The sequence below is a fragment of the Lissotriton vulgaris genome, chromosome 12, assembly GCF_964263255.1.
Source record: "Lissotriton vulgaris chromosome 12, aLisVul1.2, whole genome shotgun sequence".
NCBI classification, from domain to species: Eukaryota; Metazoa; Chordata; class Amphibia; order Caudata; family Salamandridae; genus Lissotriton; species Lissotriton vulgaris.
This window is the reverse complement of record NC_141700.1, coordinates 734,591,146-734,618,532: the sequence shown is the minus strand read 5'-3', so window position 1 is coordinate 734,618,532 and position 27,387 is coordinate 734,591,146. Positions and strand designations below refer to the sequence as shown.

Here is a 27,387-nt window from a genome sequence, read left to right as displayed (position 1 = left end):
TATGGGCCACACAGAGACACTTAAACTGAACTCTGAATTTCACAGGTAGCCAGTGCAGCTTCTGGAGCAGAGGGATTGCGTGTGAATTTCTGGGCACGGAGTAGATCAGCCTTGCTGCGTCGTTCTGTACCACCTGCAGCTTCCTCAACAGCTTCTGCGACAGGCCGAGATATAAGGCTTTGCCATAGTCTAGTCTTGAGAACTGTGGCAGATACGATCGATTGCAGGGTGGAGGCTGATAAGATGGGGACCAGCTTTCGTAGTTGCCTCAGCACACCCGTGCAAGAGCCAACCACAGCTGAGACTTGAGGGGCCATCAAGAGGTCTGCATCGATCTTTAGTCCCAGACTTTTTACCACCATCCCAGGGGTAGGGGTTGTTCCTAGGTCTGGGGGCCAGTACAGGTCACACCAGGGATTCCCTCGATTGGTGATCACCAGCACCTCCGTTTTCTCAGCATTCACTTTCGACAGATTGTTGGTCATCCAGTTGACCGTGAAACTGAGCAGGTTTCTCACTGATTCCTGAGCCTCCTTAGTGTTTTCCAGCTGAACCAATAGCTGGGTATAGTCTGCGTAATTAAAGATTTCGCAGTTTCTACCCATAAGCTCCTCCACCCGCGGTTGTAAATGAATGTTAAAGAGCAAGGGGGATAGTGCCGACCCCTGGGGCACACCCCATGTCACGTCACTAATCCCAGACAACTGGTCTCCCAGCTGCACCCTCTGAGTTCGTTCTGACAGGAAGGATTCCAGCCACTTAAGCGCATGGCCTATGATCCCCAGCTTCGCGATACGCTCCAGCAGGATGGTATGGCTGACCGTATCAAAAGCCGCCGACAAGTCTAAGAGAATCAGAGCGCATGGCTGTTTGTCTGCTCTGACTCTCAGCTCGTCGGCGACCGAGGCCATAACTAGTTCTGTGCTGTGTTGGGGCCGAAAACCAGCCTGCCTGGCATGAAGTAGATGGTGTTCCTCCAGATGACCGGCTAATTTTCCAAGGACGTGTTTTTCTAGAATCTTACTCCAGAATGGCAGCTGCGGGATAGGCCTATAGTTTTTTAGAGCCTTTGTGTCAGTTCCTGCATTCTTTAAAAGTGGGGAGACCCTAGCTTCCTTCAACTGGGTTGGGAGATAACCTGCTTCCAGTGAGTTGTTCAGTAGGCTCAGCACCTGGTGCTGGATGCCTGGCAAGGCCATCTTAAAGATTCTCGGGGGCAAGGATCAGTGTTAGAGCCAGATTTAATGTGTCCAACAAGCTCTGCTAAGCGCTTGTCGTCGCTGGATGGGAAACTGTTCATAGTCCTTGACGGCGCCTGAACCACCGGACTGGGCAGCATAGTTGTGACTGGATGTGCATTGACATCAGTAATAATATCCTGTACTTTCTGGAGAAAGTAACTTTGGAAAGTGTCAGTCTGGTTGGTCGCTCACAGATTTTTCCACCCAGCTGCGTGAGTTCCCTTAGTATCACAAAGGTCTCTCGTATGTTAGTCGCCTCTCTAATTCTTCCCTCCTAGAAAGCTGATTTTCTCTCCAAGATATCCGCCTTATATTTTGAGAGTAGAGTTTTAAAGGTTTCAGCCTCTGCTTGACAGTAATTGAGTCTCCACCTTCTCTCCGCCTTGCGGAGGGCTTGCTTCTCTTTCAGTGAAGCATCAAACCATGGTGCTCCCTTCCATTTAGATCTAGTCCTCTCCATCCGCTCAGGGGCTAGTTTATCTAGAGCGGCGAGCATCCAGGTCTTTAACACAGTAGCATCCTGATCCAAGTTTATGCCACTCGTTTTAGGGGGGGGGGGCGGAGGAGAGCAGGGCCGCGATTAGAGTTATCCTCAATCTTCTTCCAGGGCCGACCTTTCCTCCACAACTGATTTGGGACAGCCAGTACAGGGTCACCCGGAACCCAGCACTTAATCATGAAGTGGTCCGACCAAATGCAAGGACTGACCTCAATTATTTCTGTCTTCGGAGCTTTATGTCAAATATCAGAGTTCGCATGAAGAAGAGGATCAGGCGTAGGAATATCATCCACCACCTCCAATGGTTTGCCTTCCTGCCTCTTTGGTATCGGACTTGCGGTTCCTCATACAAGACTATACACAGAGGTTTCCAGAGTCTCCTGCTCCTCAGCCTTCCGCAGTATCTCCCTCCCAAAGACCACGCACTCCACCTTTGAGTGTACAGCCGGAGCGGATTGATCTACCGCATCCTCCGTCTACTGATGAGGAGGAGGAAGAAGAGGGAGAACTAAAAGATACTCAATCTAACCACGATGACTGGGATGACTGTCATTCCCTCTCCCGCATCTCTAGTACCTGCGCCCGCAGATTCACCACCTGCCAACATTGGAGGGTTCCATAATGTGCTTGAGAGGGCCGCTAAACGTTTCAAAATTCCTATGGTCACTCAACAGCAAGACTACTTCTGATTTTAAGGAACCTCTAAAGAAGTCGGTAAGATCAATGCCCATTATTGAATACCTGGGGAACAGGGTGTTAAGGTCATGCAGAACTCTAACTCTGTACCTCCGGTAGTACCTCGTTTAAAGAAGTATAGGGCACCTGATACTGCACCGACGTGATTAACAGGACACCCCAAATCAGATTCTGTTACTCAGGCGGCCCAGAAGAAGTCAAGAAATCCTTCTGCCCCAGTATCGGCCCCTCCAGATAAGGAAGGCCGAAGATTAGACCACCTTTGGAAGCGATTCTCGTCAATGTCTTCAGTAACCGTGAAGGTGGCCAATGCCTTGGCCCTTTTGGGGCGCTACAATAGACTGCTATGGGCGGCTATAGCCCCATATCTATCGGAGTTACCTAATTAGTCAAAAGAAGAGGCAAAGTTATTACTAGAGGGTGAAGCCTCGGCGTCAGAAATAATAGACTGTGCGATGGAAATCGCAACCATTGGATTTCGTCAGCTGGCTGGGGTGGCAGTCTTGGGGCGAGAAGGTTGGCTAAGGGCAACTTCCTTTCGTACCGAGATACAATCAAAAATACTGGATATGCCCTATGATGGCCAATTTCTCTTCGGCTCACAAATTGATGAAGCGCTGCAGAGTATAAAAAAAGGACACTGACACTGCTACAGCATTGGGCACTCTCCAGTACAAAAGTCAGTCCTTTCGTGGGTCTAGAGGTAGAGGACAGTCCTCTTATAGAGGGGACTACCAGTACCGGTCTTCGTATTCTTCAGGCTAGAATCTATCACAGTATTAGCAGCGCCAGCAACAAAATAAACAATCCTCTTATGGCAAGACGTCCTTTCGTGATAAAGGCCTTTGAAAAAACAACGGACGTAGACAATGATCTTCCACTTCAGCCAATCTCAGATTCATTTCCATCATCAAAAATTGGAGGAAAAATATCCCATTTCATAAAAAATTGGAAGCGGATTACCACAGACCGTTGGGTCCTACAATTAGTTCAATTCGGCCATTCTTTGGAATTTATGCACTTACCTCCCCAGACACCTCCACGCCCTATGCTTCACAAAACTCTACGCCTGCTTCTCAGAGAAGTCTCTCTTATTCTCCAGAAAGGAGCGGTAGAGAAGGTCCCTCTGTCTCAACGAGGGAAAGTATTTTATTCCTGCTTCTTTTGATTCAGAAAAAGGAAAAGTGGAGACCAATTTTGGACCTCATCCCGTCCCTGGACCAATTTTGGACCTCATGGCGTCCCTGGACCTTCAGGACTCTTACTTCCACATCCCGATTCACAGGAATCGCAAAAAATATTCAAGATCTTGCATTGAGGGAGCCGAGGCTCCTCTCCACACTGACCAATAGTAATAAATAGCATATTCCACGTCTGCATATTTATTGATATATTACCCTTAAACGTTCCCCATATTCTTACATGTACAACATTATGACATTCAAAATTAGTATCATAAATTTTGCTTAGTCCAGAGTTTTGCAACTCTAAATGGTTGATCTGAAAATATGGAGTTCACTGTGTGAAGTGAGCCCATAAAACAGTGGCCACTTTGCTTTTATCAAGTCTTGGGCAGCTCATCAAGTATCTATATGTGGATCTCCTGATTCATTCAGAAGGTTGACCGGAGTCCGATTGTCTTTTCAAATATCTGAGAAGGGTTATTGGTTAAAGTTTTTAGACCTGATACTGATTCCTTTGCTCCACTTACAGATACTGCCCTGGCTACAGTCTATATTTGTTTTAACTTGATACTGGTAAATAGTAGCTAGAAAAAGGTGGGCGTGGGCCTTCCGTGCCCAGTATGTAAAAAAAAAACATGTAATTGTTTGAATTTTAACTTTGGAATGCGGCTTTTGCCATTAGAGGGCTAGATAGGAAATGGTTACAAGCATTCCCTATTTATAGACAAATGCTTGTACCCTTCCTTGAGCGTATTTGAGATGTCTTAGAGTAGCGTGATTTGGATAAACACAAAGCCTTTTAAAAAATAATAATAATAATTTGAGACCTTTTAAATTCACCTATGTAGATTTTAACTTACAAACTGCTGATTGCCAAATAAGGTATTAATTGGCAACAAAGACTGTTTTTGTTATTTGTCCTCCTCCACTGCAGCCATTATGGGAGCCTCTTCAGCTCCCGGAATCCCTAAAATGTCAGCTGCGAGGAGCTATGCACAAGTGTATGAATGGTTGATCTTAGGGAAGCATGCCAGTGTGCATACAATAATGCGGAGAAATTAAGTAAGTACATGAGCGCTTAGAAATATCAGAGGAGTGGTCGGACTATAGGGGAGAAAAGGCATGCTGGATGAATGGAGGTGGTTGTAAAAGAAGTAACAGAAGACTGCGTCTATGAAGAAAAGTATTGTTTTGAAGGGGAAAGGTGGAGGGAACCAGCAGGCAGGCTCAGTCAGTAGAGGTAGCATAAGAGCACTGATAGGTGTTTAGCAAAAACTTGGAGAGAGGGTAATAATGGACAAGAAACCATTAAGAGGAAGTGGCATGTGACATGATGTACGCAAGCAACTGAAAGAAGAAACCACACAAAATGTAGCAAAATCACACCTGCAGATTTATGGATTGCTGGATTCTGTGAGCTGGGTGGACACACTGGAGGAAGGAAAGCCAGGCTGTTCAGTACACTTTAAATGGTGCTCTTTGAGGGAGAGGTTACTGGAAAGGTGCCTGGACACATCTTAGGCAGGAGATAGGGCTCATAAGAGAATCACGAAGAGTGGCTGGGGCCCTATGTTAACCTTTTGATGCTCATATCACTGTGGCTGACATTCAGGTATGAACTTCTAGTGTCCTCTATGGCCTGTATTGTGGGGCTATCTGATTTGGGGCAGCTCCTACTATCAGACTACTTTTTTGCGAAAAAGCAAGACAGAAAAGTGGCATCTCCAAAAGGAAGCCGACCCCCCAAAACAAACTTCAGACTCTGACCCTAAATCACATTTAGTGTTTGGAGATGACTATACGGGGGGAGCTCAAGGCCACCCAAAATATACTTTTGGGGGGGACGAAAGGGGGGGGGGGGGACACGTGAAAATTAGTGCTGTGCTGAACGGGCCGTAGCCTGTGCGGATTGTAGTCGGTGACCCCGTATGCTAGAGACAGCCTCTGTGAAGAGGAAATTACTGCTGTGCCGAGTGGGACTCCCGAGACTGATAGTGGGGCTTAACCTAAATGTTGTCTATAGTGAATGGGTGTTGGAAAGTGGGTTATTGGTAGGGGCAAATGTAGGTCTGCCACTGGCAATAAGGCCGCTAACACATGATAGGACTCAGCATAGGTCTTAGAATTATTCCTATGCTCAACCCTTGGTAACGTGACTGCGAGCAGACAGGCATAACTGCAAAGACAGGTATGTAAAACATTTAAAAAAGCACCAATTTATAAAAATAGGTAACATTTTTATCTTTTAAATGACACCAAAACGAAAAAAATCCACTGTAGGGAACCAGAGATATGAATTTTTAAAGATTAGTCAATTTCTAGTGCTTAGAAACCAACAGTGCCCCTTTTAGTCATTTTGTTTTCTCTGACGGGGGCACCTTTTAGACATTGTTCTGGAGAATCTCACCAAATGTGCGCCTTCTCCAGCAAGCGGGGTCCAGTTAAAACTCCTTCCTGAAGTTCTGCTTACGGGTCCCAGGTCCAAAAGTATCTGGCACACAATTCAAGGTTCTGGAATCTCCAAGAGGGTCCTTGAAAGTGAAACTTCAATTCCGCAATCCACTTGTACAAAACCCTTACAAATCCACTGGTACTCCAGGCGGGAAATTCTTTGTGGGGATGTCCAGGTGAGCTCTGTTAACCTGTAGCTTGCAGGGATTCCACTGTTTAGTCTTTTTACAGCAAGGTAATCCTTGCAGTTTCAGAAGGTGCCGTCTTCAGAGGTCAGGCCTTAGAAATCTTTGCACAGCAAAACTTCTCAGCAGGGCACTACTTGCTTCAGTAAGTTTCGAGCAGCGGTTCTGGAGGACTCTGCCCCTCTCAGATACTTATTCAAAATTCTCTGGGTCAAGCAGCAGGTCACTCCTGACCAATGAGAGCAGGGTAACTCCTCAAGGCGATGACCATATCCTGAAGAGTGTGACACTATTTTGTCCCAGAGTGCATCAAATCTTCCAAATCCATAATGGCTGTTTTTCCAGCAAATAGTCAAGACCTTGCTAAACGCACCCCCAGGGTTGGCTTATTTCCCTAGACTCTCCCACTACCATCTGCACATACCTTCCTTAAGCCTAACCCTGACTGGGTCGATAGTGTAACTGACACCCATGCCTCCCCTCTGCCTTTGAAGAGCATGGTTTGACTCCACCCCCTGGCCTGGCATTCCTATGGAACAACATACTGCACTCCCAGCAGAGCGGGTAACTCCAGGGGCTCTTTATCACCTCTTCAAAGCAGCCTTACTAATCCACTTAACTCTGACCAATCAGGGCAGACCACTGGAAGGCTGAATTTAGACTTTCAAACAAAATCTTATAACTTCTTGTATGTACACTTTAGGAGAAATTCAACAATGATATTGTTGGATTTACAACTACCATTCTGGGAAGTGTTTGAATGGCCAGTCTACTCTTCTCCTATCAATACGTATTAATCAATAACTTCCTACCATATTAACCTATGTAACCAGGGATTTGCAATGGGAAAAATTACTTGGGCCATTTTTCCAGCACCAGGACTTAAAAAACATATTTTATAAGTACTTTCCTTATATCTACAGGAACCCCATCCCAGGTGCAAATAGGGGAGACTATAGGTGTTCTGAATCTGTAGAAATATTGCAGATTCTCCTTTTACTGTGCTCCTAGCATCAAAGTCAAATTTGAGCTGCACTTTACCACAATGTGGGGAGTGAAATATGAAATTTCACTTTACCCATGCATATAAAACCTCATTTTATAAGGGTGTACGTATAGATAACTGACCCCGCACCCACCCCTGGTATACCTAGGATAGACCCTGGGGGTCCCTAATATGGCAAAACATTGTAGGTTATCCATTTTTAAGTGCCCCTACCACCAAAGTAGAGGTTGGGTACAACTTACTTTCTAAAAGCAGTCCTGGTACCCAGGGCTGTTTTTTAAACTGACCTCAGGCTTCAGCAGTGCACTCATGCAAGTGCAGAAAAAGCTGCTGGCCTCTAAACTGCCATGTCACAGGGTACTGGGGACTTCTAGGTAGTTTCAATCCCCTTCCTTATTATAAAATAGGGGCTTATGGGGTAGGTCATGCCAATTACAGGGGTACCCCACCATTACATAGTGTACCCTAGTGTATTTTAGGTGTTTTAATTGCATTCTAATGTGTCTTTCAGCTTCGCACTGGCTCTGGGCCTGGTTAGGCAGAGCCCAGGGTCATTCAAAATCAGTTACCACCAGTATCGGTCAGCAAAAAGTTGGGGGGTGCCCAGGACACAGGATGACTGCTACAATGGTGAATAACCAATATCGTTGGCGAGAGGGAAGTAGACTAGAGCCCCAACCTTGGGAGGGGGTGGGTGGAGAGGACTGTGTGCAGTTTGTGCATTACATTTTACTATGTGCTCATATATCAATACTCTTTCATAAAAGCATGTATTTAACTGAGCGATCCTTTTTTGTATAAATAGAATGTATTTTGAGTTGAGTCTGTATTCAAGGCCGGCCACTGCTTTTACTGTGAGGTGAGTGCTGAAGGGGTAATGGCCTAGTTGCTCGGGCCCATACCAAGTCAGACCTGAGACATCAGACAGGAAGGAACTCCACCCCCAGTTATGCCCAGTAGCTCCTGCGTGCCCTGTGGCCCTCTGAAAGGGGTTCTGACAACAGCCCTGTAAGAATGGTGAAAAGGTTGTACCTTGCATAAGCATAGAGTATAAGTAGAATTATATAAGCTTGTGCTGCCCTTGAACCCAAATTATTAAAGTTTGATCTGTCCACCATTCTGCCGTCACCAGGGTGGGCGGGAATCAAAAATGAAAGGTGTAAATTGAACTTGAATGGTTTGTCAAAGATGATCCAACAGCTGCGGTCAACCTCATGTTGTGGATTTCTGTCAGTCAGCCTTCTCTGTTCGTTCTTGATGCAACTTTTCTTTTCTATTCAAAACCTGTATTTTGCTTTGTTTCAATTGCAGCTCTGGGACATCCACTTGATGACTTGGCACATCATCTCCTCACAGGCGATACAGACAACATGACTCTGTCAGACACCGCCCAGAGTGAAGGGATTTCTTTTCAGAATACTTCTCCACAAGGGCCCGAGTTAACCGCTCCACTTCTTGAAAGCACACAGAGGCATAATATGCAGCACTACATCCGTCTGGTATGTACTGACCAAGGCCTCGATGGTGATAATAGAGCTAAAACTCTTTTCACAGCGAAGGCAATTGTGGCTGATTACATTAAATGTTGCCTGGATGATTTTACACTAACCCATAAGTATGTTTTAATACCAGTAATACTGAAGTGAGGTTTTGTATTATGGTACATCTTCTAGCGACTAGCTGCAGATTCTGTACTTTAGAATCCTCCCATGGTGCAAGACTGAATCTGTAGATTTTTCCCATAGGACAACCACACTTTGGTAGAGGGAGCAGCGCGACTCTGTGTTGACATCGTCCACCAGATGTGGCTTGCATCAACTGAGTCCATTTAACTCCTTCGCCGGTTAGTTCCGTATTTTCAGCACTGGCAACACGGATCTGGAGCGGATAGGGGGGCATTTTTCAGCCCTTTTCAACATTTTGTTGAGGAAACGATGTGCTTTTTGCGATGTCTTCGGTGTTTAAACCCTGTGGATCTTGTGACAGATCTCGATCACAGATCATCATACCATCAATTTGTGGTGCCTTGGAGAACATCATAATTATTCAGTATTGAGATGTCTTTCATAGATTCTTGAATCATACCCCGTCGTCTAAGTGAGTCCTACAGTAATATAAATAAAGCAGTAATTAATTAGTCCCATAGGCTATCATTAAGAGAACCATGCATTTAATAGCCTATCTATCTCCCTTTCTAAAAAAAGGACCAAACTGAAACGCAACAAAACCAGCAAACCGCAAACTCTAGAACCTTCCCAAGAGAGGCTGAGACCCTAAGATTTTCACTGGAACTAGTCTGTCAAGGGAGTCTCCCAGAGCTTGCTCAGTTCTTCTACATTTTTTCTCAGATAAGTCATACTTCTTACTTTATAGACAATGTCCGATAAGAAGGCACTATTTAGACCCTGTAAGCCCTGTGGAAAGAAGAGGGTGCATATTGAAGACTCCCACAAGGATTGCATATATTGGCTCTATCCCCATCATGAGGCAAAACAATGAAATCTGCAGCACTTTTTCCAACAAAACTGACACCGAGAGGACAGACTTTTACTGTGGCTGAAGACAAAGAAAGGAGTCATCAGGTGAAGAGAGCGACACTTCCTCTAAATCACATAAGAGGCCCAGGTTGCCTGAGGGTCTGCTTGAGGAGGGCAGGAAACACCCAAAAACCTCATTTGACCAGAGCATCTCAAAAGGAGAAACAGCCGAAGGTCTCCTCAGAAGTTTACCTCACTCTTCTGGGACTTCTAAAGAAAGACCTCCCAACATTCCAGAAGCTAATCTGACCACAAATCTATATCGGACACCTATCAATTCAACAAAGTCGACGACTACTCTCTTCGACGTCACCGATGACTTTGGCGAGTATAAGAAGCCAGATACCATCTGCATTACCCTTGTCATCGAGAGATCCACCGTCTGGCCGCATCGTGGACCATTTTGCCGCTGATTACCGTTTTGGGGTCCTCGACAGGCCCTTCGACTCCGCTTCCATTAACGAAGCCCAACCTGTCCCTGTAGTCTGATTTTTCAGACACCAAAGATTTCACCTTTGCTTCCTAGTCCTCTGTTATATGTAGAGGAAACTGATGATGATGGTCAATTTGAAATTGCTCATAGTCCCTCTGAACCAGTGTCAGGAGGATGAGGACTATTTTCACGAGGAACAATACTACCCGCATTATCCAGTTCCTCCAACACAGTAACCATCATTTCGGGTATTATGAACAGCCGAGGCAGGAATCTGCTAAACTCCCTTTGTCTCTAATTCAAGACCTAAAGGCCATGCTATCAGATTACAAGAAGAGATTTCTGCCCCAAGAGGAGCAAGTTATGGTGCCACCGCCTCCACCTGTAGCACCAATGTCACCACAACTACCCCCTCGCACAACGCCTAGGATTACGCTACGTCCTATAATCCCTATGCTTCCTAGAGAGCACCCAACCACTTCTGAGGAAGAGCCTGAAATGGGAGAAATTAATGATCCGCCTCCACCATTGGATGAATGGGATGATTATCTGGTACCACCACCGTCCCCTCCTCCTAGTCTTCCTTCGGACTTGCCTCCAGAGGATATTGGAGGTTTTCATAATCTGATGGACATGGCTACGGACAGATTTCATCTACCTGCTATTGCCAAGAAATCTGATTCCTATCTTTATGATTTTAAAGAACAATCAAGAAAATCAATAAGATGCCCATTATTGATTATATCTGTCAGGAAGGAATTAAGGTGATAAACACCAGCGTCTGTAGTGCCGTTACAAGACTTGACAAAAAATACAGGGCACCCGAGGATTCACCTGTATGTCTTACAGGTCATCTCAAAACAGACTGATTTTCCAAGTAGCCCAAAGGAGATAAAAAAAGCAGTCCATTCCCATATCGACTCCACCAGATAAGGAGGGTCGCCGCTCCATTGGGAAAAGATTCTCCTCAATGTCTGCAATCACTATCAGAGCATCTAATGTGCTAGTCATTTTAGGTCGCAGTGATCGCCAAATGTGATCCGATATAGAAGCCATGAGTGAGTTTATTCCAGAGGGGAAACAAAAAGGAATTTAATAAAGTCCTGGCGGAAGGAGAGCGTACAATGGCCGAAATTATAGACGGTGCTATGGATGAAGCCACTACAAGCTTTCGCCAACTGGCTGGGGCTGCTGTTTCAAGGCGCCAACGATTGCTTAGAGCAACGTCCTTTCGCCCTGAAGTGCACTCAAAAATACTTGACATGGCTTATGATGGAGATATTCTAATCAGAAAACAGACAGGCTCTCCTGGCAATAAAAACAGACACTGCTTAAGCATTGGGTACCCTACAGTACAATAAGGTGCCCTTACGGGGAGCTCAATCGTGGTTTCTCGGGCTATAGAGGAATTTTCCAGCACACACAATTACTGATCCTTTAGCCACAATATCACCAAGGATACCAACAAGCCTATCGATGGCCAACAGCTGGTTTCTCCAGACAGGGCTCTCGCAGAAAACCAGCATCGCCAGCACGCTACTGAGGTCGCAAATTGTGATCTCCACAGGATACGAACTAAGTTTCACTCCCCTCAACAGGTGCAAATATTTTCAACCATATCCGTCAGTGGCGCAATATTACAGCAGACAAGTGGGTATTGGAACTCATATCTTATGGCCATACTCTAAAATTTACCAAGCGCCCACCAAACACTCCACCCAGGGGATCACACCCCCCTCGTCTTCACTTATTGAAACAGGAAGCAAAGATTATGCTAGAAAAAGGAGCAATAGAAAGGGTTCCTGTACTTCAGAGAAAGAAAAGCTTCCACTCCAGTTTCTTTCTTATTCGCAAAAAATCAGGAGTGTGGAGACCTATCTTAGACCTCAGAAGACTAAACCAATTCCTCAAATCTAACCTTCAGAATGGTCGCGCTCTCAGACATCCTTCGGCGCCTCAACAGTGGAGATTTCATGACCTCATTGGATCTGGAGGATGCTTGTTTTCATGTTCCTATCCACCCCAAACACAGAAAATTCTTCCGATTCACAGTGGCTGGTACCCACCATCAGTTTCAAGTCCTCCCTTTCGGCCTCAGATCTGCTCCATGGATTTTTACGAATTGTCTGGCCCCAGTGGCTGCTACCTTGCGGAACCAAGGTCATCCAGTATTTCCCTACTTAGACGATTGGCTCCTGAAAGCTCCATCGGCTCGTCTAGCGAAGGCTGCTACAGAGGATTGTGTGGACCTGCTTCACAAATTTGGCCTTTCAAGAAACACGTCATCGGTTTTCAAGTCAATGATGGTTTTAGTCGACCGCAACACCATTCAGAACATAGTTTCCCTCTCACAAGAAAGGCAAAACCGATTGCAAGCTTTGACTCTCAGGCTTTCCAAAAGAAAGTACACTTCTGTGAGAACACACACATCTCTACTAGGCATGCTCTCCTCCCCAATCTACCTAGTGCCGCTAGCTCGTCTGCATATGGGACCTCTGCAAGAAGAACTCTAATGTCAGTGGATCCAAACTACTGGATCCTTTGACATAACTATCACCCCACTCTTGAAGGAGGCATTTGGATGGTGGATACTGAAGTCACATCTGTCTGTCTCTTTTCTGCCAAATTCATAGTCACCACAGATGCTTCCATGGAAGGGTGGGGAGGTCATTTTCAAGACCTTCAGGATTCGGGGAAGATGGTCCTTGGCCCAACATCAGATGCACATAAACAGGCTGGAGTTGAGATGCACATAAACGGGCTGGAGTTGAAAGCCATTTTTCTCTCCCTGCAGGCTTTCCTTCCTCGAAAAAAGGTTAATCAGTGTTGGTCCGTACGGACAACACCACATGCATGTTTTATATCCACAAACAAGGAGCAGCCAAATCTCTATCTCTCTCGCAAAACACCCAGCAGCTATGGAGCTGGCTAACATTTCACAGAATTTCCTTGACAGAGGAACATGTTCCAGGACTTTGGTTGCGTCTCCCAAACTCTTGAGGGAATGCCATTTCAATGCGTTGGTCAGATGTATGCTTACGCTTTCCCCCATTCCACTGATACCCAGGGTCCTTGCGAAACTGAAGATGGAACACTGCTGTCTTCTTCTAATAGCCCCCAGATGGCCCAGACAGCATTGGTACACTGAGCTGCTACTCTTCTCGGAAGCCCAGCCCATCCGTCAGTTACCAACACCAACTCTGTTGACCAGGAACAGATGTCATCCAGAGCCAGTGTCTCTTCAGTTACACGTGTGGCTCCTGAATTCTTCGTATTTAAGGATCTGACCACTGAGCAAGAGTGCAAAGACATTATCACCAGGTCTCGTGCAGATAGCACCGGCAAGACGTACGGACTGAATCGCAAATGATTTTTTCTATGGTGGCAGCGTAACAAGGTGCATCCGTACCTCTCTGCTACTGAACAAATATTACCATACTTACTATCCTTGGCAAAATCAGGGCTGGCATATTCTTCAGTTAAGGTTCACCTAGCAGCTATCTCTCGATATAGACACTTACCGAAACAGCCATCTCTATGCTCTACAAGAATGGTACAGCAATTCATGAAAGAATTGTTTTATACTTTTCCACCTGTCCGAGCTCTGCCCCCTGAGTGGCACTTAAATGTAGTCCTATCACAATTGATGAAGCAATCCTTTGTACCCATCCATAAGGCCGCCCTCAAATACCGAACGTGGCAAATAGCTCTTGTTAGCCCTCACTTCAACTAGAAGGGTTAGCAAGATGCAAGCCTTCACCATAAAACATCTGTTCATTCGCTTTACGGACGAGATGGTTATTCTCAGTACGAATCCAAAATTAATTCCTAAGGTTCCCTCTGTTCCACCTGAACGAACCAGTAATTCTAAGGACTTTTTTGCAAGATCCTTTTACGTCTGCGGAACGAACTCTACACACAATAGACCCTAGATGTTAAAAGTAATCTGATACTGTTTAGCCAATTTAAAGGTCATCGTGAAATCTGACAAACCTTTTGAGGACTACGGTGCTATTCCACCATGCTTTGCAATTTCCAATTCCGTCCACAGGCTATTTGATTGTGCTCTTATTTCTGGAAAGAGCGCTGATCTCTCTGAGGGGTAAATAAACAGTTTTGCCCTTTCTGATGGATGTTCTTGAGACAGATATGCAAAAGTAGAAAGTGCAATTTCTTAACAGTTCAGTGTTATGCTATGGAGGAAAACAATGTGGCTAAACAGTTAAGTTTGCAACTTACTGTTCCAGTCTTCGGGACCAAAGGTCCGCAAGGGTCAGGTTATTACCAAAACTGCACCACCACCAGCGGCACAGAGGCGGCCGGTTAGAGGTCAAAATCTAAGATTGGCACAATGCATTTCAATTGAGACTGGGGGTGGTCAAAGCCACATTGCTTGCAGATAAGTAAATCGGTTGCAGGGGTCAGGCTTTGGGGTATATAGGCAAGCGTGGGGTGGCCACAAAGCAGCACCAAACATACACCACCAGCGGCATAGGGGCGGCCGGGTGCATGGTGCAAATTCAGCGGTACGCACTCAGTGCGTTTTAGTGGAGATTCTGCTTTCAACAAACATGCTGCAGGTGTCGCACTGGAGTTTGCAGGATGGAGACCAACAACCGTAGAGTTAAGTAGAGCTATAGAGGGTCATAGGTGCACCGTCCATTCAGCTCACCAAGGCGCAGGGGCTTCGGTGCATGGGTGCCTTTAGACATCGTAATCTTCTTAACAGAGCCGGTTGCGGTCAGGGGAAGCCTCTGGATTCAGACTGCAGGCGTCGCCGTGGTGCCAAAGAGGGGGGACAGCCAATGTTGGACTTAAGGTCCGCATTCCTCGATAGCCTGTTCTGGGTCGGTGGTCCACCTGGACACTGGCTGTTTGCATCAGATGAGGAGTGGACAAGACTCGCTGATCCCAAGGGGTCCAGAATCCTTTGTGTTGGATTCTTGGCGCCAAAACCACTGTCCTTGCAAGTTCTGGTCTTTTTTCAAAGTTCAGGCAGTCTTCCTTTGGTTTCTGGAAGTCGCTGGCTGCAATACAGACTTTATCTTCTGGCAGAATCTTGGAAGCTGGAGACAGGCTGGCAGCGCTGTGGCCAAGTCAGTCGTTTTCTTCAGGCTTCACTGCACAGCATCTTCTTCGTCCTTTTTCTTAGGTCATAGGTAACTAGTTTCCGGGTCTGGATGAGCCACCTAAATACTAAAATTTAGAGGCCGGTTTAGGGGAGTATGGCCAATGGTGACCTTACCTGGGGTGACTACACCCGCTACTGTGCCACCCTCCTGTGAGAGGGCGTATAGACCTAGCCCTGATGGGAGGAGTCTCGTCTTCAAGATGGAGGGAACTTAAGTGTTAACTTCGCCTCCTCCATGTAAGGGTGGAGTTGGCAAAGGTGGGCACAACTCCTAGCCTTAAGTTTTCCCACCCAAAGTAGGGGTATAAACCGGGGGCTGCCTTCTGCTGCCAGCAGCAGATGCTGGGGGTTGCTTTACAAGGGCGACATTCCTTTGAAGCTTCCCCTTAGAGCAATGGCCCATCGGGGGGGGGGGGGGGGGGTTGGGGGAGAGCGAGACTGAGACTGTCAGACTGCCTAAAGACAGTCAGTGACCACACCAAGGTCGGTAGGTTTTCAGGGGGCACCTCGGAGTACATGTTTTAATAAATCTCAAACTGTCATCAGTGTGAATTTATTACAAGGAGCTGTTTGGTATGGAATACTCCTGGTTTCAGTGAAGCCATCACAGTGCTGGGAACTAGTTGTCAAGTTCTAAGCCTATGTACTCATTATGGTTTTTATGACACTTACAAAATTCAAGAATTGACTTGAGTATTTTAGGAGCATATCTACTCATTCGGATATCCCCTCACCTGTGCAATAGTGCACCCTCCTGAGGGCGGTAAGGCCTGCTACAAGAGTGACTTGCCTATACCTTCAGGTAGTGCTGGTTGGCATGGCAAACAGGCAGGGTGCCATGTCGACTTTGTTTTTCACCTTGCAGGGGCATGCAAGCTGCAGGGACAGTAGCATGGTCCGGGTGAGGGGGTCCCAGAAGACCCTCTTCAGCCTTCAAGCCCTAGGTACCCAGGGTACCACTTATCCGGGCCTTACAGGGGGCAGAAGTACCAATTGAGACTGTTTTAGGGAAGAAGCACTGGCACTGGGGACCTGGTTGGCAGGGTCCATGTGCACTACAATCGAAACCACATCAATACCAGGCAAAAAGTGGGGGCTAACCACGTAATAAAAGGCACTTTCTCAAAGAGCTTTTCCTCTCTGGATGAAAAATCCTACAAGTATTGATGTTCACAGATAATTCTGCTATCATACATATGTATGCATAAAAGCATTAATGCTGTGACGTTGGATAGTAGCTAGCCACATTAATTTTAAGCCTGTTCTTTTGGTACCAGAAAGGTGCTTTCAGAAACTTTCATACAAGTTGAGTTTTATCTACATTTATTTGCAAATCTTATGAGTTATGTAGGTATTCCCAATCTATATATCTATCTATTGTTCACCTGAGCATTTAATCCGTACATATTCGCTTTGGGTTTCTGAGACGTGCTTTGGCAAATGGAATGCTGGTGTAACTGCATCTTGAGTTTCTAATCGGCTATGATTTGTTGGTCTCAGCTTTTGGTTTTGTTAATGACATGGTGGCTGACAGTAAGTGCGAGGAGACTCATTACAGGTATGGCAAACTGTCCTACCCTGCACAGCAGTGCGCCCTAATGTGCATGTGCTGATACAGCCCAGTACAGTAACACCGATCACAATAAATGCGCTGTTCATAGTGCAGGCGTAAACTTGCTCATTCGTGAAAGACAGGCTAGCAGTTGAAGCCACCAGTCCACCTTTTGCTGCTGGTGGTGACCCAGCCTCACTTTTAAACGGAGGTATGGATCCCCCTGCAGCGGGTGCATTGAGTAACTGCACCCACCTGCTGGGGGTGCTTTGCAGAGTTCCTGGAACCACTGTGTCCCCTCCCATGCAGAGGGGCGTCCTTCAGTGATGCACTGAATGTGCAACCACCTCTGTGGCACACTCATTCAGGTGGCCTACTGATCCCTTCGCTGCCTCTGCATCCACTGTCTTTAATATCAGGTAAGAACTTTTAGTGTATGTAGTATGATTTTCCTTTCGTTTTTCTTTCTTCTTTTTTTTTAAGAAAGTCTGATAGTACTCCTTCCAAGAGACACCATTTTTAAAGTAATTTGGTGAAACGTCCTTGCTTAATCTGCTTATAATGTTAGTGCTCATTTAGATCAATTTCTCTATCTTAATGGCTCTGCTTTTTCAGTTGCTGCATGTTTGTGATTACAACTTCCTCCGTAACTTTATTTCTGGTGGTAGCTACTTCAGCCAGGTGGATGAGGGAGTTACAGGCCCGGTTATAGGTTTTCCCATATATTGTTTTGCCCCAAAAAAATGTTTAGGGTGAATGTACCAGTCCTTCCTAATGTTGTGCGATTTCCATCTCAACCTGTGTTTTACACGCCAACTGTTATACTAGCTTCACATCCATCTAAAGAGGAGTAAAGATTAAACAGATGAAATCCGAAAAGTTCTCTTAGACACTACATGTTAAGTTAATCTACTACTTCTCTAGCGCTTGTACACCCAGAACAGGCAGTTGAACTGAAAGCCCCTTGGATACCTAGAAAATATATGTAAACTAATTGAAAGACATGCCAATATCTTAGCCTTTTTGAAAGGTATTAAGTTTTAAATTGTAATCCTGGTTAGAGGCATAGAGTTCTGAAACGGGTGTTTGGGTCAAAAAAGAGGCTGCCTTGCCTATCTTACTGGAAAGCGGGGCAGAAGCAAAGCATCAGTGTTACTGGTACACAAGCACCAGGCTGGAGTGTGGCTAGCTTCTGTGCTCCATGCATAGTATTTTTAATAATTTATTGGCCCACAAGGTGCCACTGAAGGGATTACAGGAGAAGAGTAGTGTACAGTCATCCGATTAGTCTAGCTTTCAAGATTTAAATGGACTGCAGGTGTCTCGATTTCTATGCATGCCATGTTACAGCTCACTGACTGTCTAATCTTGAATCGTAGTATGGATTCCACAGCAGCACTCCTGCCCTTCTTATTATGGTAGAATGGGACTTTATGAATTTGCTTCAAATGAAAGAAACAACGTAATATTACAGACTTTATCTGGGACCGTGCTGGAGCTAAGCATCAAACTTGAATCCTAAGTTATCCACAGTAGGATAAGGAGTTCCCGGAATACCCATATTTGTCCATCCAGGACAATGCGTTGCAGTCTAAAGATGAGCCTGGTCACCAAGTAGCAGCACGTCTGTCTTTTGAGCTTCGAGTCTTAAGCAAAGGGACTGTATCCAATCCCTCTTTAATGGAAAGCTGAAAGGAGTCATCTTCTCCTGTTGTAAGGTTCAGCAGGACCCACACACAAGTCTCCATTTTAGAACAAGAAGTTTAAAAGTGTAACTAAACTGTGACTTTTTACATGCCTTGCACTTACAAAATAACATACTGAGACGTTTTTCTGCTTGCAGCACCTTTCTTAGTAAGCATTTTGTCGTTCTTACACACTGTCCAAAGCTAAGGAACATTAAACTCAATCCCCTTGCATTTGATTGTCTAGAAATTCGGAGCCGTCTCCAACCGTGCAATCACATCAGCTCTGCACCTCTGACACCGTTGTATTGGAATGCTGGGTTGGAACACTGCTTTTAATATATAAACCACCTCTGAGCCAAATTCTGCAGAGGAGCACTTGTGCGGATTATCCTGGTACACGGTGTCGTGAGTTGCAGCCCTGCTGACTCTAATCCTGCAAAGGACGGTAGCCTACTCTACACCAGATCGGCTTCCTAGTACATTATCCTCCGGGGTGGGGGTGGTGTTGGTCGTACTGCATAGATGTAATATTGCAATATACAATGAACACAGTATTGCTTGATGGGTAGATTGTGTTTCGCAACCTTTTGTAAGTCACCCAGAAAATTGACATGCAATATAGATAAACTGGAGGCAATCAACAGGCCTCTTCCAGAAGGAAAGATTGCACACAGGAAGAGCAGCCATAACTACTTTCTTCAGAGGGATGCAGTCACTTGGACTAAAGCGAAAAATAATTTTAAACAAAAACTGATCAGACAGCACCCTGAATCACTCTTCGCTGACATTTACCACTGCTCCTCCAAAGGAAAGGTAAAAATTGACCTTCTCTTTCACACAGACGAGAAGTATGGAAATCCATCCTCTGAGCGCAGCTCAACATATCGAAAACCACCAACACTCCACATAGCTGCAAATCGTCACTCTCACTCCTGTATCGCTCAAGGCGCACTGGAAACACCACGGTGACCATCTACACCAACGGAACAGTCCTAATACAAGCCAGCAACGACAATCTAGAGTCCTCCGATGCCCTTTTCCCCAATCTCCGGAAAAAACCCTTGCACGAACCCTACCCCCACCCTCCCCTACTCCCCCCTCCAGAAGAACCGGACGCGCCAACTGAACCAACAACCCGCTCCGGTAATCCCTAGCAACCACACTCACCCCTCTCTACGCGGCATCCAACCTACCACCCCCTCGGAGAACAGGACCCTTCCACCTCCCCCGGACGGCTCCCACCCCCACCTACCACCCAAACAATCCCCATCAGCTTCACTCCCCCCTCACCACATGACATCCACCTCACCACCCACAAAGGAAACAGGAACCCTCTTCCCGCTCTAGACGCCCTCTCACCCACCTACAGGCACGCACCCTCACCTGCCTCCAGCCTCCCTCCCACACCAAACCTCTATGAGCAACTTGAACACCAACCTCTCAACGCTCGGGCAATACAGCACCTACACCCCAGCTAGTCCCCTCACCCCATGACACCCCTCTCACCACCACCGAGAACAAGACTCAACCACCCAAACCCACTACGAACCGGAACACCAACTTCCCCAAATCCAATGAAGCTCCTACTCCCCAGCAAGACCCCTCGCCACATAACATCCCGCCTACTCCCATCAAGAACTAGACCCCCCCCCTATCTTCAGCACCCTTCCCCACCTGCCAACCCCGCCAATCCTCCACGCAATCCCGAACTACCTGATTGCCCGCCTCTCCAAACCTCCAGGCAAAATTGAACCCACGCTCCAACAAGACTCCTGCAACCTTGCCCTCGCAGTCCTGCCCAGACCTTGCATGGACAACGCACACAAAACCAGGCAATCCAATCCACTGAGACTCTCTCCTCCCGGACCCAGAACCAACAACTCCGCCACCACTAGGCCTCACAGTACCCTGGGTCTCCTCCCCCCTAGACCCAACAGTCCCACCCAGGTCCAGCCCAGTTATCGCAATGACCCCAAAACTGAGCAGCGTCTCTCCAAGCTAGAAAGCCAAATGGCAACTATTATCCGGGGCTTTGCTGATATCCTAGCCAACCTCACGGAGCCCCAGCATGCCCACTCCTCCACCCTCCACACACAACAAAGATCGTCCGTAGTCCACCCCTCCCCCCCAGAGAGATGGGTAGCCAACCCCATCCCCTCTCGGACCTCGCCTCCTCATATGACAATCAGTTAGTGGACAGGGAAGAGTCCAATCCCCTCCTAACTCTCCCAGACCACCGTCCACTCGCGCTTGCATCCCCACATTCCCTCTAACGAAAATTTAAAGCAGAGACATCCCCCACTAACTGCATGCTCATAAACTGCAGATTAGCCATCAAACACCCCACGGAATTATCAGAATCCATCCTCTCACGACATAGATATAGCATTCATCACTGAAACCTGGCTAAACGACTCCTCCGCTCCTCTCCTAGACACACTCGTTCCCCCAGGCTTCACTATCACCAATAAAGACAGAAAAGACCGCGGAGGCATAGCAATCATCCAGAGACAATATTTCCATGTCGGAAACAGACTTCCTCAACTACAACACCTTTGAGTGCCTAGCACTCCACATCAACACAAGCAACAGCAAAACACTAACCTCCAACCTTATTTACCACCCCCCAGGCAACCCCACCACTTTTGCCGAGCACCTGTCTGACCTGATCGCCCACTGCTTACTACGAGAGGCGAATAACCTAATTCTGGGAGACGTCAACCTACACTGGAATGAAGATAGCAACCCGCTAATTCAAAACCTGAGTCAGTTACTACATAATAACAACCTCTCGCAACACTGCACAGAAGAAACTCACAACAAGGGAGCAATCTTTGATGCCATTATCGCCAAACTTGACAGTGAAGATAACCCACACCCTGCCCGTAGACTGGTCTGACACCACCTAATCCTCTTCCATCTCACTCAGCCAGCCACTCTACAACCCCCATCCAAGAAGAACCCAAATGGACCAGAAACCTTACCCAGATCAACATGACCGACCTGGAAGAAAGTCACTTCCCTCCTCTACACCTCCACGGGGACCTATCCACGACCAAACTCACCGACCATTACAGCACATCCCTGACATGTATTCTTGACTAGATAGTCCCTCTAAAACAAAAAAAAAGCCAGGAACATCCCCTCCAGATCCTGGTTCAATACAGACATCAATAACGAAAGGCGGCAACTCAGCCACAGAGACTGTGGAGAAACAACCCCTCCACCAGCCTACTCTAACAACTCCAAGCAGCTCGAAGAAACTACAAAAAACGCATACATAACAAAGTCTAACTTCTTCTGCTCCGTCCTGGATAATGCAAAAAACAAGCCCAACGAACTTTTCAAAATCCTCAAACAAACCACTAAGCCCCAATGGCATCTACTCAGGCTTCTAAAGAACTGTGCGTTAACTTTGCCAGCTTCTTTGAAGAAAGTCTCCAAGATTGAGCTCTCACTTAACATCACCACCAACCATGCCTGCGAAAGCCTGCCCCCACTCCGAACCGAAAGCTCATACAGGCACCTCACTAACACCTGAAAATCCTTCAATCCAATCTCGGAAGCCGAAGTTATCAAACTAATCCCCACCTCCAAATCCACCTCACACGTCCTTGATCCCATAACTGCTCAACTGACCAAGAAACTCACTCACAATAGCCCCGTTCTGGTGCAGAATCATTAACAGCTCCCTGAGAAATGGCATCATACCGGATTGCCTCAAAGAAGGCCAAACAATGCCTTTACAAAAAAAAAAAACAGGCCTGGACTCCAGACCTGAGCAATTTCAAGCCTGTCTCCAATCTCTTCCCCCCCCTCCTTTCCAAAATTCTCGAAAAATGCATCCTTTCACAACTGACTCAGCACATGGACAACATCAACTTTCTCGATCCCCACCAATCAGGCTTCAGAAGAGGATACAGCACGAAGACTGCGATCCTAAACATCACAGATGACATTCGCAAGTCACTCTAACGATCACTGCTGCTTACTCATTCTCCTTGACCCATCGGCAGCCTTTGACACGGTAGACCACCATCTTCTCCTCATCAAGGCCCTACAAGAAAGGGTAGGTGCCGATGAGATGGTCCTCCGCTGGTTCACCTTCTTCCTCCACAACCGATCGCAAAGGATGAAAATCAAAAACTGCACCTCCGACCTTCACCCCACCAACAGGGGTGTCCTACAAGGTTGAGTCCTCTCACCGCAACTGTTCAACATTTACATGGAACCCCCACCTCCATACTTAAAAATACCAATACCCCCTTCCACCTATATGCTGATGACTCCCAGATCTATCTGGAAACTTCCTCCCCAGATGACCTCCTCCGACTTAACACCCTAAAAGAAATTCATCACTGGCTATCTCTAAATCACCTTAAACTTATTCAGGACAAAACAGAGATCCTCCTAATCTCCAACAAAGAAGAGAACCCACATATTGCAGAATGGCTTAACCCCTTGCATGCTGATGACGGCCCCATCCGTCATGCACCACGGGGCTCGTGTGCTGATGACGGCTGGGGGCTGTCATAAACCCGCCCACTTGCGATATTGCCGCGCAGAATCGCGGCAGCATGCAAGGGGTTAAAGCTCTGGATACTCTAAACGGCAACCCTCACCCTAGCTAACTCCGTAAAATCACAAGGATTCACCCTGGACCCCAAACTGGACATGACCAAACACATAAATTCAGCAAAGACCGCCTTCCTCAACCTGAAACTTCTCTACACGATTAAACCATTCATTCCCAACAATGACCTCAAACAAGCCACCCAAGCACTGGTGCTATCTAGATTTGGCTATGGTAACTCAACCCTAACCGGCACCGCAAAAACTCACTTAGCTTCCCTCAAAACAACCTTCATCGTATCAGCCTGAATGGTCACGGGAGTCGGGAATTATGACCACATTTCGCCTGCTCTAAGATCTAAAATGGCTCTCAATTGATCAGCGGACGTACTTCAGAACAGCCTGCCTCACGCACAAAGCCCTACACACAGGGTACCGGGCAACCTAGCCGCCAGACAGGATAGGCAAGGAACCTCAGGAGTTCCAACTCCCTCCTTCTCATCCCCATGAGAGCACTGAAGCAATCAACCGCTGCTAGGTCATTCGTGGGAAATGCACCCAAAATCTGGAACTCCATCCCAGCAGACAACAGAACGATCCCGTCCTTCAGAAAATTCAAAATGCGCCTTGAAACCCTTCTCCTCACATGCTCCAAACCCGAAGGGATAACACACAACTAACCCTACCCCCGCGCTGGCTCTGCTCCATCTGATCCACCAAAACCGAGGCCCCCTTAAGTCTCCTGAACTACCTCAACAATGCATGCAACAAGGCCACCCCAAGACTCTACTACTACCTCTAGAACTTGCAGCACCCTTGAACTACCTCTACAACTGCAGGCAACAAAACCTCCTCAATATTCTACTACTACCTCAAGAATTTGCAGCAGATGTGGACTTTTGTTGATACGTCTTTAATAAATAAATCCACTGAATCACTGTTGTAAAGCGCTCCGATACCCTCGGGTCAGGCACTCCAAAAATAAAGAAGATGAGCAGTTCTGCACATTTTCGATTAGGTTGGTTTCTTTTTAGTTACCGGAGTTTACTCCTATAGACTTTTATTACGTTGATTCTCTTCTACCCCCTCCCATTTCTGATGTCTATTGGGCAGAAACATTAATACAGGGCCTTGATTTTTATGTACTATGTTATCTGTTTGGGTCCTTAGCAATAGTGTGACACACAGGGGACAGAAGTGGTCTATCTTGGCTCTTTGAAAGGAGAACGAAAAACTACTTACCGGAGACCTGCACAGGGACGCCGCCACTGCCGAGAGTCACTGGGTAAGAGTGGTCTGCTTAATTCAGACACTCTGTTCATCACCACCCCCTTTTCTGAATCGAGAGTCACTGGGGGCAGAAAACGAAATCCTTGAGCCCACGCAGCCACCGGCCGAGAGTCAGCTCGGTCAATCTTCGCGCCGCCGCTTCGGGACCACAACTCCCGGCTGGCTTCGCGGCGGCGCGCACTGCTGACGACGCGCCCGCACCAGGAGGTGCTCAAAAGCGGCGCAGAGGCCGGCAGAGGGGGAGAACGAAATACTACTTACCGGAGACCTGCACAGAGACACCGCTACCGCCGAGAGTCACTGGGGGCAGAAAACGAAATCCTTGAGCCCACGCCGCCACCGGCCGAGAGTCTGCTGGGTCAATCTACGCGCCGCCGCTTCGGGACCACAACTCCCGGCAGGCTTCGCGGCGGTGCGCACTGCTCACGACGCGGCCGCACCTGGAGGTGCTCAAAAGCGGCGCAGAGACAGCCTCGCGGGACGCGAGCGGGACACCCGGACGAAGCCCGGACAAAGGGCGGAGAGTCTTAGACAGTCCGAGACTGTACGCGACTGGACTGGGCCATACCCCTTGCCTCTCAAGTAAGGAATCTATCTATTACTTTACTGTTTATGGGAAGTTAAGCTGAGCCTCATATTTCCTCACTCTATGTCCTGTCTGCATTTGTGACTAGATACATTTTTCCCAAGTCAAGCGATTCATCTAGTGTACAAGATGCCTAAAAAACAGCCCCTAATCGTTTCAAAAACATTAGATAACTATTTGGTTCAGGTGGTTACGAAAATCAACAGCGAAAGGAGACAGTCATTGGGATTAAGCCAGTCTCCCAATCTGCAACCCCTGATCCCAACTCAAACTTCCTCACAGATAGACATCCCATTGTTGGATGCTCCAATTGACTTGATAGACATTACTGCACAGCCAAGTCATAATCATGATCAAAACAGTGTCCCGGCAGTCGATATAGAAACTCCAGTTCTAACTGACCCAGAAAATAATATTGACTCTGATCATGAGACTTGTGTCCAAAATTCAGATGATGATCCGTTCTCCTTCTCTGAACTGGAAACGCGACCTGCGAGAACACGCAGAAAAACTCAGCAAAAACGGACAGGTCTACGATCCGGAATTAGGAAAAAAGAGCAACACCCGCGGGGAAACTAAGGTCCGAACTATGGAGCATGGGGATGACGGTGACAAATGCAACAGGGACGATGAGTTGTTCCACAGGATAGCTGATATGATAGACTCTAAAATTAAATCTATCATTAAGCCTCTGGTTGCCAAAATTGACAAATTAAATGAGGAGGTAAAAAGAATGAGTGGAATCCAGAGCAAGGTTGTGGATGAGGTTGACAAATTAGTAACACTAGCGACTCAATCAACTGAGGATAATGTGGATAGCACAACAGAGAAGGGGAGCGGCTCGACGCTATCTATTTGCCCGGCTCCAGTCCCAATAGGTACTAACAATCATCCTGTGGCTTAGTAGCATCAAATATATCGCCTGTAACATGTCAAGAAATAGATCCCCTTCAATTTATAGAAGAAGCCTCTCCAGTGGTATTGGTGTTGGCCAATGTACCACCCCTAGCGAATGGTCAAATGGAAACTCCAGCATCATTGTCCAGTAAGGCACTGCACTGGCTAACAGGAAATATGCAGATGGCGCCAGGAGGAAAACAGCTCGCGGGTGAAATCAAGACAGTGAAAAGGGTCGCTTGGATTGGGAATCGACCAAAAAGGTTTACAGGAGACTGTAACGGTGACTTTTTCACACTCGGCTGTTTTACCCAATGTCTTAACTAATATCTTTCCGCCACAAAAGATCTGGGACTGTTCCCCTCACTCTCAAATTCTTTTATGGCGAACAACAAAATGTAACATTCCGGGACCAGTGTGGGACATTGTGAGAAATAGTAGAGGATCAAAGGCACCACCTAACGAATGGGGAATGGCTTTAGGAAATAGTTATGAGGTTGTATCGGGGTTAAATGATTGTGATTGGCTCGGTAGGGGACGTAATATTGCTTGCCCCATCCCATCTGGTGATTACCAAGTGGGAGACCAGGTGGTTCAGATAAATGCCGTGATAGTTTATATTCCCACGCCCCAGACAAAAGTGATGAGCAGACAAGACACTTTGGTGGTTCTAGAGGAAGCCCATGATCCCATTGGCCGACCTGTCTGCACTACTAATCACAGTACAAATGTAAAAACATCTTCAAACTTGGTGGTAATTGAGAATAGCACGAGCGAAAGTATTCCATCTCAACATCATAGGGTTAGACAATCCACTAGCACGGAACCTCTTAATGCTAATGTCTCTGCTCAATATACCTTGGTGTCATGGAATGTTGCAGGTTTAAAAAGTAAAATGACATCGCTGGACTGGCTAACTTTCCTGGATACAAAGGACATAATCCTTCTCCAGGAAACGTGGCAGGTAGCCCCAGAACCAATACAAGGATATCTACATTTTTATAGCCCGGCCACACCAAGTTTAAGGGGAAGGCCAAAGGGGGGCTTGGTGACTTGGGTCAAACAGAATAGTGGATATTCTGCTCTCCAATTGGCTACTGATAGCCCCAATATTCTGTTAAATTTCAGCGATCTCACTGTAAGGACCTTTACATTTTCAATATTTATTCAAGGGGGCTACCAGGTGGTAAATCCACTGAGGCAGTCGACCAATTAGATTCTCTCTTAAAGCAATATTGTTTGAACGCCAATATTATTGTTGGCGGTGATTTTAATTGTTGTTTCGAACCCCTAGATAACCATGCTATAGATCTTACGGTAGAAGAGGACTATATCTGGGAAATCCCTCAGCTGTCTTTAATACCTATTAAAAAGTGGACAGAGGCCGCATTGCAACTAAAAGTTCTATGTGTGGAGCATGGACTACGGGCCACTAATGG

At 46.7% G+C, this 27,387-nt stretch overlaps 1 protein-coding gene across 5 annotated transcripts in view; it reads left to right on the top strand.

Annotated features, from left to right (window-relative positions):
* The window catches only part of CNTROB (centrobin, centriole duplication and spindle assembly protein), a 189,485-nt gene that overhangs the window by 147,369 nt on the left and 14,729 nt on the right, over positions 1-27,387 (top strand). For all 5 annotated transcript variants that reach the window (XM_086946030.1, XM_086946032.1, XM_086946028.1 and 2 more), the window contains one exon: positions 8,574-8,761. In XM_086946030.1, the coding sequence (XP_086802156.1) occupies positions 8,574-8,761 (188 nt within the window). The remainder of the gene's footprint in view (positions 1-8,573; positions 8,762-27,387) is intronic.